The sequence below is a fragment of the Mixophyes fleayi genome, chromosome 1, assembly GCF_038048845.1.
Source record: "Mixophyes fleayi isolate aMixFle1 chromosome 1, aMixFle1.hap1, whole genome shotgun sequence".
Lineage (NCBI taxonomy): Eukaryota > Metazoa > Chordata > Amphibia > Anura > Limnodynastidae > Mixophyes > Mixophyes fleayi.
The window spans coordinates 63637002-63648404 of record NC_134402.1 but is presented as its reverse complement, the minus strand read 5'-3'; the positions used below and the strand labels follow the sequence as shown (position 1 = coordinate 63648404).

General features: G+C 40.4%; 1 protein-coding gene across 3 annotated transcripts in view; it reads right to left on the bottom strand.

Moving 5' to 3' along the window:
• Window positions 1–1112: 1112 nt before the first annotated feature.
• SPATA18 (spermatogenesis associated 18) overlaps window positions 1113–11403 on the bottom strand; it is a 29912-nt gene continuing 19621 nt past the window's right edge. For 2 of the 3 annotated variants that reach the window (XM_075195546.1, XM_075195538.1), the window contains 6 exons: window positions 10360–10624; window positions 9893–10051; window positions 8951–9126; window positions 3202–3325; window positions 2894–2968; window positions 2362–2775 (listed from right to left, as the gene is read on the bottom strand). In XM_075195546.1, the coding sequence (XP_075051647.1) occupies window positions 2680–2775; window positions 2894–2968; window positions 3202–3325; window positions 8951–9126; window positions 9893–10051; window positions 10360–10624 (895 nt within the window). In that variant the 3' untranslated portion in view covers window positions 2362–2679. Of the gene's footprint in view, window positions 1337–2361; window positions 2776–2893; window positions 2969–3201; window positions 3326–8950; window positions 9127–9892; window positions 10052–10359; window positions 10625–11403 lie in introns of those variants that run through there. The other variant, XM_075195553.1, reaches the window with a different exon arrangement.

Here is an 11403-nt window from a genome sequence, read left to right as displayed (position 1 = left end):
TATATTTTATTATAGTCTTTGCTCATATATTTGTATTTTATTTTCGAAGTAAGCAGCAGCCTGTACCACATTAAAGCAGCTGCATTGCCTATAAATGATGGAAGCAGCCATTTTGTGCACTGGACCAAGATGCATGAGAATTCCACCTAACAGGAACTAATGGCATAACACTGTTAACAATGGGTTAATAGACTGCATTGCGCTGGTGCAGTCAAAAAAAAATGGCTGCCTCCGCTGTTTGTATGTGCCAGTTCCATTCTAAAATGAAATAGGGACTGCCACTTGTGGAATGGACAGCCACCCAGTCAGCAATATAGGTTTATGAAAACCATATTTTACAAGCAGTGATCAAAAGACCAGTTATAATACATATATCATATAACTCCATACCTCCTAGTAGTTCTGAGTTTGGCAGTCCTGAATATCTGACCCTGAAAGGGGTGTGGCCTATCATTAGTCAGTATGGCTTTAGAGGAGCAAGGAAATTGTTGAGAGCATCTTAGGGGAAGACTCGTCTGATCAGGGGCATGGCTTGGATGGGGCTTTTTTTGTCCCTAATTTACTTTTTATAATGTTCGGGATGTGTTCAATTCATCAATGCAGTACTCATCCACCAAATTTAACGCATGATTTTTCTGGATAAAAAGTCTCCATGCCTTTGGAATGTATCACTCAGCAACACTGGGTTCAAATCTTGAAAACAGGACACAAACTGAAGCACATACTGCAATATATTCTGACAAAGGTGCTTTTATAATCAAATATATTTCCTAAATAAATAACTTGAGTACAATTTTCTATATCACCATATAATAGAATGGTTTCAATGAGCTTTCAATATTTTGGGGAAAATTAAAAACAATCTTCCAGTCAATATGTAAGGAGTCAGGAATCCTCAGTGTTTACATGATTTAATTCCAATACTGTCTATTTTATGCTATTAGTTGCATATCATAATGTCTGCAAATGATCATAATTAAAACACGATTCGCTTGCACAGCTGTCAAATTATTATTGCAGCTTACGCTTAGACCTCAGCTTTAAATTCACTATCTAGAGCACGGTAACACTTTCCCCACCGGATAAGTTACACAGCTGAGTAAGCATAAAACTGACATTATTATTTTTTTATTTTAAAGAAAATCAATACAAAATACATTGTTTACAATAAAATAGTAAAAACACAAACACACTACATACAAACATGGCTATATAGCCATTCACATTATAACAATGAAGGTCTGAGGTACTTTGGAGAAAACATGAAGCACCACTGACGTTGATTGATTCCTGATGGGTAGATTTCACACACACACAAAGCCAGTCCATTAGAATCCTAAAGGAGAAAATGTGTAGCTATAAGGTAATATTTTCTACAGGTTAACAAAGTGACCCACAGAGCCCTGCATCTCTGCCGCAATGAGAGGACACGCTTCAAAAACTATATTACAGTATTACAAAACTATTTTCTTACATTAGTGTAACATTCTTTATCAGTGATTATATTTTTCAATTGAAAATAATATGATTTGCAACTTAGGGGTATATTTACTAAACTGCGGGCTTGAAAAAGTGGAGATTTTGCCTATAGCAACCAATCAGATACTAGCTTTCATTTATTTAATGCATTCTACAAGATCACAGCTAGAATCTGATTGGTTGCTATAGGCAACATCTCCACTTTTTCAAACCCGCAGTTTAGTAAATATACCCCTTAGTGTTACTGACTTTTCTATATTGAAGTTGTTCTAACTTATCTACTTGTGAGATGGATATTTCAGCTGGTATCAAGAGTCTGAAAAGATGGTAATCTGAATTCCTACATCTCCCTTCTTTCCTTATTTATTGCAGTGCTTTACAAAACAGGTGACATTTGCAGAGCCCATACATCAGGCCTGGTCAACCTGTGGCTCTCCAGATGTTGTGAAACTACAAGTCCCAATATACCTTGCCAGCTATCGACTGGCTATATACTGGCAAAGCATGCTGGGGCTTGTAGTTTCACAACACCTGGAGAGCCACAGGCTGGTCCAGGCCTGACATACATGGCTGGATCTATGACCAGTTAGACCACACATGTGCCTGGATCCTACAGAATGGTCAGAAAATTACCGCACCCATGGTCAGCTGCAGTCATTGTTTGACCAGCTCTCTTCCAGCCATCCTGGTCAGCATCTGAAAGATCCCCATTAGATGTTGATCAGGATTGGTGGGTTGGTCACGACATACAGTGACTTCTGGCCACTAAGGTTGCTTAAGAATCATTGTAGCATATATGGTAAAATTAAGTGTTCCAGAGAAGTGGATAAGTTTAAATTGTGTTTTTCAACTATAAGATTATATCATCTGATTATCACTTGTGTAATATGAAGTAAACAAAATGACTGGGCATCTAATAGTTTTTATTAATTAGCATTAGTAATGAATTGTAATTGTTTTTAAGTAGTATAAAAATGTAGCCTACATCTATAACTTTTCTCTGCTTTTTGTAGATAAACACAGGGTAACAAGCGTAGCAAATAAGTGTTAGACTATAAACCTGCAATAAATGACACAACATTCTGAGCGTATCAGCTAGTTTTATTGATTGATCAGCTCCTTTCTTAATCCAGCCCTCTAGTGCACCATGGTAACACGGGGGGTAAAAGGGCCGAGCCTTGGTGCTGCTGATACTGTGCTTCATGTACTGAGCATAGAGAGGTGCAGTCGCTGACTATTATCCAACTTACTTGGGGTCCCGCTTCTTCGTGGGGAGGGGCTACGGCCTCTAGATGTCTGGAAATGAGAGAAATGAAGAACAGAAGATACTATTAGGATTCCGTATTGAAATACAATCCATTTATACATTATATAGTATCAGTCATTCACTGAGGTTCTGAAGTTGACGCCTTACCAAGGTCGGGCCTGGACTGGCTGATTTAGAGCGCACAGGGCTGGAGCTTCTACTTCTGCTCCTGCGTCTGCACCACTAAGATATAATTAAACCAGAAATTAATATGACAAATTAACAATGACAAAGAAATATATCATATCTACTTTCCAACATTTGTGAAGGGAACAGTATAAGTTGGCTATGCTCCACGAATCATTTAAGTATGATACCCAAGAGGTATTCTATACAGCGGACTTGGATTTACCATAAAAAGGAATTAGTGATTGATATTTAAGGAACCATGATCTTGAAGGGGACATTGCTCTTACCAGTGCACCTCTCTTGGTTACAGCCTCTCCCTTGAAAACAACAACATCATTTTCCATCAGAGTGGGCCACACGTGGTAACAAACCAGCGGAGCAGTAAGTTCAGAATCATAGGTACGACGGTATCTAAATGGGAAAAAGTACTGAACGTTAGTCTGTGAACCTATGATTCATTTAAGAAATATAATACTGAGAAGTAGTCACAAGAAAGAGTGGTAGATTTCACACACAGACATTTCTTCTTCATGCTGAAGGTCATCTCTGTAGGGTTATGTGCGATAAGATGACATCCAGGATTTATTTCATGTGCTGGTCAATGAACTTAACATTAAACTTGATATCAGTAGTAAAAAAAAAAAAAGAGCTGAAACAACATTTGGACAGGCTACACATGCATGGATTCAATTTCAAATTTGTAAAATAATTATTAAAGACTAGACAATAAATTACATCCGGGCTCCACAAAAGGACTGGAAGAAAGACCAGTTTCATTACAGACAACCCTGAGGAAGCTCACTTGTTCTTTTGAACACGAGCGAAACGCGTTGGTTAGAACACTTATCATATTGATTTCAGCACTAACAAGACTCCATCCAAGTCTCGCATGCGAGATTAACATCTATACACCTACAGATCCGGCATCCGCTGTTTGCGAGGATTAAACAAGAGCGTGCATACGCCACCTCCCATGTACACAAGCTGCGGCTTTACGCGATCCATCACTAGGTGAGAGACTAGGAACGCTGCTGCACTACAGGAGGTACCTCTGCTTCACGGATATCTTCTACTGCCGGATGCAGTTATGTAAGTCAATCTTGGTCTAACTAGACCTTTGGAACTAATCAAATATTTATCCACCACCGGTTTGAGTTCCTTTGCCATTTGGCGAGCCCGCCGACTCACCAGGAATTTCTTGGGACATTTGTACTCTGCCTATACGGCCACTACACACCAGCCCATATTTGTTTTTTGTGTTTTGTGTTTTGTTTTTTGGATACTTGTTTTTGGACATTTTAGACTACCCATTTTTGTGTCATCTCTGTGTTATTTGGATTCTATTCTGTATTGCGCATATACACATTTTTACCATTTGGCATAATACCGATATGCATGGACTGACACATTATCCTGCATCATCGGGTTTCATCTGATATTTGTATATATTGTGTATGTTAACATTTATTCCAGTTTATTTCCGGCCGGATACCTTTTTGTACATACCATGGCTTAATAAATGTCATAATTTACTCTGTCATACACGTCCTATTCATTAGCGCCTGAACCTGTTACACATATTTATCTCCAGTCCCGTCTGGGAGGGTAGGGATTCCCTCCCACAGATTTTCAGGTTCGTTATTTGGCTGCTTCACACCACTCTAGATAGCGCATCCCCCCCCCCCTTTTGTTTATTCAATAAAGCATCTGAAACCACATCCTATTAAAAGGTTTATGTAATTCTGATGAAATCATTTACTTACTAAAATATCTACATAAGACAAATTACTTGTTTGGTTAGAATTAGGATCAATGAGCATGATTTCACTTTATGGATGTATTGGGAAAATGAGACAAGCCAAACATACGTAATTCCCCAGCGCGAAACAGAGTGGAGTAATGTATAACAGAAATCTAAAATAAATAAAGTATATTCTGTATTGTGGCATCAAACAAGCATATATGAACACAGTTCAAAAAGAAACAATAATAACAAAACCAGATATTTGGATATCCAAGCACTACTAAGTTGGATTAGATATACCAGTAGGGGCTGTGGTGTATCACTGGAGTCCATAAATTTGTGTTACTCATCGCTCACACAATATCCCTGAGGAAGCCCCCAGCGGGGTGAAACGCGTAGGATACCTTATTGACATTTTTTTTACTTTTTGACATTGTTTTTATTATCTGCCCATCTTTGGAAAGCAGACCACCGATAAACACTCCAGGCGCCTATGCGGATACATCGCAGTGCTTCAGCAGGTCCCGCTGTACAGCTTTCGGCTGCAAGCAAATCCCCTGGGAGAGTTGTGGCTCATATATTTTACTAAAGAAATCCGCTTCAGCCAACATCTTCACATTAGAGAAAGGATCGCTGACGCTATACAAGGCGCATGCGCGAATTACCTGCACCGTTCAAGTGTGTCCAGAGGAACAGTCTACGGATGTGGGAGATTTCTACATCTGGAGAATAGTCACAAGCAGAAGCACTAGGACGAGTATATCTGGGGAGGAAGGTAAGTGCACTACCCACCCTTCCCAGTCTGCATTCAGGACTTTTTGCCTTGTTATTGGTACTTTATTTTTTGCTGTTATTTTTGCTGTTTTTAATACACCAGTATCCAGTATTTAGTGGCTTTCTTCTGGTAACACAAATTTATGGACTCCAGTGATACACCACAGCCCCTACTGGTATATCTAATCCAACTTAGTAGTGCTTGGATATCCAAATATCTGGTTTTGTTATTATTGTTTCTTTTTGAACTGTGTTCATATATGCTTGGTTTGATGCCACAATACAGAATATACTTTATTTATTTTAGTTCTCTGTTATACATTACTCCACTCTGTTTCGCGCTGGGGAATTACGTATGTTTGGCATGGATTATCTAGGAGTATAGACCAACGCCTATCCCTTTGTTCCCCTTGCTGCCTTATATCACCCTCACTTGGAAAGCGCAGATCCCCTATTTCTCTTTCATAGGAAAATGAGACAAGAAAGAAAAATTTGATGTGAGGAAAAGAAGAAATATATATAAAATATAAGTATATAAATAACCATAGGCTGAGAGTAAAAAGAAATGTGGCATAAGATGACTTGTGGATGATATAAGACTTATAGGAGCTGTAAGACATGCACTGTGTATGTACCGTGAATTGCTTTGCTTTGAAGCTGTTCACCTGGATGATACAGAGAGCATGTACTCTCCACTCTTGGGAGGCACACCTTCTATAGACGTGTGCCTAGATTTTCTGGGAGGACTCTGAACATAATTTGTATCCGGCCTACAGTACCTCTATGCTACTAGATGTGCTGCTCTTTTGCCATTGGACATTTCTAATTCGCCTGCAGGAGTTAATCTCCCTCCCTGATCATCACCTGCAACTGCTTCACTGCCTTATATACCCACCCCAAACATTGCTCTTTTCAGTTCATTAATTGTTTGCTGCTTCTGCTCCCTGTCAGTACTTTTGTGAATTGTGCCTGTTGTTATCCTGATTTTCTGACTTCTGCTTGCTCCACCGTTTTGCACCTTTGTGTATGACCTAGACCCCGGCTTTGTTTGATTTTGCTCCTGTCTCCTCCTGGTATTGTTTGTGGATCTCCAGGCTTCTGATCCTGGCTGGCCTGACCTTCCTCTTGCCTGATTCTCCTGTGGATCTTACAGTGTCTCTTAACTAACCAGTGCCTCGTGTCTCCTGCTTCATCTGCTAACCTGGTAGCCTGAATATGCACTTGACTCCAGTATCTCCTTGTACCTGCACTCCCTCGGTAATGCTGGTATCCGGGTATAACAATGTCTTTAGTTCCTGCTTGACCCAGTGTGCCTTTGTATCGTGACCTGATCCTGCCAAATATATTCTGGTTGCTTACTACCTGCTACCGTGAGCTGCCATCTCCATCAGACTAGTGCCAGACTATTCTGCATTAATCCCTGCCTGTCTTACTCTGCGTTCTGCAATACATCTTACCAGCATTACCTGTTGTGCCTATGGAATTGTGATACATGTATTAACATTGACTGCATTTTAATATTACCTGTGTGACCTGTGTTCAAAATAATGACACTCCGTTTGCAATAACTACTAATACCAATTATATAACGCTGCATATTAAATCTTTTTTTTTTTTTTTTAATTAGTAGCACTGTCGCCCTCATCCAATCCATCTCTAATGAAAATGCTGCCATCTTGCACCACAAACCAAACTCCTTTGGCAGACACTTAGGTGATGTCATTAATGGTATGTTAGCCATTTTGCACCTCCCAAATGAAGACCACTATCCGAAAAGATATTTGCATTCCATTTCTGCCACGCCTGTGACACGTAGAGATGAGAAGAGAAAGAATACTTCCTTTCCTGTCCCTTTTTCTCTCACACTGTTAGTCACTGCACTATAGTTATTGGACATTCCTTCTAATATCTATTACTGCAAAGCAGCCAGTGAACTGAGCGCTGCGAGGGAGGTGGGGAGAGGCATGTTGGTGCTCAGGAGGTGAAGCGCAAGAACCTCTTCTCTGATGCCCCAGGATGGCGCTATCACGCAGTTCTCACCGTGCCGCATGGTAAGAACACCCCTGACAGGGTGCTGTGAGGAAAAGGAAAGTAGTAACGATTTCCTCCTCTAGAGCCTGTGGGGAAATCTGATACATGGCTGTTTGTAGAAGACAGGGAGACCCACTAAACAGACACATAGGGGGATATTCAATTGTCGGGGGAAATGCCGAAAATCTTGCGGTCCGTGCACTATTACCGTTATTACGGTAATAGTGCGTGGAAAAAACGTTATTACGGTAATTTTCTCGCTGGATTTCTGCTCACAGCTCCCCGAGCCGCGAGCTGAAATCCAGCTAACTACTACCGTAATAACGGTAGTTATTTTTACGCGGCGGGATTTCCAAACAATTGAATACCCCCCATAGTGGTTTATTTAATAATATGGTGCAAATAGCAACTAATCAAATATCAGCTTTCATTAGTCTGATTCCACTAGCCTTTTGGATACTTCATTGCTCTTTGCACCATGTTATTGAATAAGCCCATAGTTCCTATATTAAGAGATTGTGGGCTGCTAGACACAATGCTCCTTCTCACAGTTCAATGTAGATCATACTTGCCTGCTTTGAGGGATCTCCCTCTGGGAGATCACAGAAGAGGGGTGTGGTCACAGAAGAGGGGGTGGCTGAAAAGGGGCAGGGCATGGCGAATTGCATCCTTTTGGCCCCGCTCCCGCGACAAAATTCTGATTTTGCTGCGGGGTCAAAATGAATCGCGTCATTGAGGTCCATCGGGGACAGAATGCGGGACACTTACATGCTGTCCTGAGAGTCATACCCGGATTTCGGGAGTCTCCCGGATATTCTGGGACAGTAGGCAAGTATGATGTAGGTCAGTTCAGTAAATGCCATTTATAATCCGATGATTTCACATATTATAAACAGACAAGAATATAAACATATGTGGATTTGGTTATTGTACTTAAGCTGGACAGTAATTGAGGATACAAAATCGATCATTCATTTAAACAATGCAATAGTAAAGACAGCCAATACCTGGAATACAATTCAATAAACACCACATTGATGGTGCAATAGCTTGATAAAGGAGTATCAGTCATTTGAAACGTTGTCAATTAGAACTAGGAGTATTTGTATGATTAGCCATTTGTAACATCAACTTTTTGGTGCCGTTGTTCATGGATGGTTACAGCGGCGCACGGAGGATTGTCGGGGGGGAGCCAAAAAAAAAAACAAAATGAGAGAGAGCAGCAGCTCCATTTCGCCAGCGCTGTCATATACAGCAGCCGCGGCGCTGTCATATACAGCAGCCGCGGCGCTGTCTAAGAAGTGTCTGCGGCGGTGCTGTATACAATACAGCACCGCCGCGGACGCTTCTTTGACAGCGCCGCGGCTGCTGTATAGGACAGTGGCCACTTAGTTAGCGCAGGGGGGGGTTTCTAGAGACTCAGAAACCCCCCCTGCGTGCGCCACTGGGTTATTGTTAAGTTACACATTTCTGAGAATTTTCCTTACTTGGTTTCACTAAAGAGTTCTCCATCGACTGCAAACGCAATGTCTAGCGGGGCTTCGAGGGTCTGCATGGCAAATGCAACACGACAGACCTCACGGATGAAAGTACTAATCAGAATGAAGTCGACTTCAGCTGGGAATGAAATTTTAGGATTGACATTCATAGCACTTATCACCTCCTAAAAACAAAAAAAACAACAAAATGTTAGATAAATTCTTATTTTCCATTTCACACGTGCACTAGAAGTGTACTAGACATGGTAACTGTTACTCCACCATGAATACAGTAAAGATGCAGAAATGGCTGAGAGGATAACATGCAGATTGCAACTATGACTTAGCACAAATCTATTTGTCCCTTTTTATAAAAATACAAGGCATAAACCTCTTCCCAGTCCTATCTAGGTGATCTAGGATTACAGCCTCCAGCATTGGGCTATCTAATATATTTAATCAAAGGAAGAGACACTTATATGTAATAACATATTAGTATGCATTTTAAACAAGACTGACATTAAAGCAGGAAGGGCCTGGGGGCCGCAGGTGGAGGCTCAGGGGGCCGCATTGACCCTAGAGCTGACTGTTGTCCATCATTGTTATAAGGGTCCTGTACTAACTGCCCATTTTTCGCTATTCCTTCTGCTTATTGCTGAATGACGTCTGGTGTAAACTCACCACTAACAACAGCTCATCCACATTAATCACAGGAGTTTAGCCTGTTTTGTACACTACTCCATAGTTATGCACTTATCAGCAGAGAGTTTAAACATGTTTCAGTGTTTTCTATTTATCACTTTCTGTCATTTTAAAACTATACTTAATTTCAATAGCCAAGAACAATGAGCAAAAAAATATGCGCTTCCATATTTCTGAGCACATTGAAAGCACTTTATAATATAAGGTCCTCTGTGTGATTATTTTAGGAAATAAAGCATTAAAGTTTACGTTAACACTGGACTGGACATCATAGAGATCCAGGTTGCGGACGATATAATCGATCACAGCATCTTCTATGGATTCTGGGCCCATGTGAGATGGAGAGAGGGACTTTCGTACACGAAGCTTGAACTGTCTGAATGCCAGCTTGGCTGCGTGGAAGGATTCCTGCACGGAACAGAACATTGGGTAAAACAAACCACCTTCGCTTGTATAATAGCAATTAAACAATTAATTGATTATGCAATGTGCAACAGATATATAAAGTATATTTTAGAGTCACTATTTATACTTGATCTATCAAAATAAATACTGTACTGACCAACATGCAAATATAGCAGCGATGTTCTACAACAAAACAGGATAAGATCTCTTGATATTTGTCATAATCATATATAATATAAACACTTGTGGAAGAATGTGTTAATTTACAAAGCAACTTGGAGTTGTCAGTGTATAAATATTTTGTTACATACCATAGTGGCAATAAAAATTATTCTTTGGACCATCTCCAGGTCTTCAATGTAACGTCTCAGTAGGTTCTGTGCGTCTATACGATCATTGGCATAGATGTCATTAAATCTGGATATTAGTCGGCTGTGACGAGAGGAGTTAGTGAGTTGGGCACCAGTAGGTGACTCACTCCTGGTAAATGGACTGGTTGACCTGCTGGCTGCTCTGCTGGAGTGGCGGATCGGACTGGGAGAGCGGATCGGACTGGGAGAGCGGCTTCTGGAAAGTCTAGAACACAAAAAGGCAGGAGAACTGAAACACACATAATGTACAATTGAATGAACAGTAATGATGGATTTTTACTATAAAAGAGAACAATTTTCTGTTTTGTAAACAGATGGGGTAGATGTGATGCCCACTTAAAGGCGAGAGTTCAAATTTCAATATCTCAACGGTCTCCATGTAACAAATGTAGATCCCTCAAACCATTTCCTGAAGCTTGGAGCCAGCTAGAGCTGTATCCAGCTGTGAGCTCACACTGTAGAAGGACTCGCTCCATCTAGTTCTCTCACATAGAGCTTCTAATCAGCTATAAGAAAGAGAACTGTCTAGATTTCCTCCTTATGCAGAACAATCACACAGGATGATCAACAAACGGTGGCTACTGGCTTCAGGGAACAGGGAGATGAACGAGGTTATGGGAAATGCAAATGGAAAATAGGGGATTTGAACACAAGTGGGCAAAACAGTGATAAAGTATAAAAATAAATTCCACACTATCCTGTTCAGTGTAAACTTGGTACTACACTGGTAAAACCAAGACACACTAAGTGAGCAGGGCCTAATTATTGGGTAAATGCAATGACAGAACTATATTTTGTCGATCATGGAGTTTAATTCAATCACATTTATGAAAAAGGAGGCATATACCTATATGTATTTTTATTCACATACTCATTTTTAAGGATTTGCATGCCATCCTTTTAATTTTCTGTTGCCCTAAGATTGGAACATTGCAGTTATTTGCTTCTCTACAGCATTAGTCCGTTGTAATGATTCACTGCCCT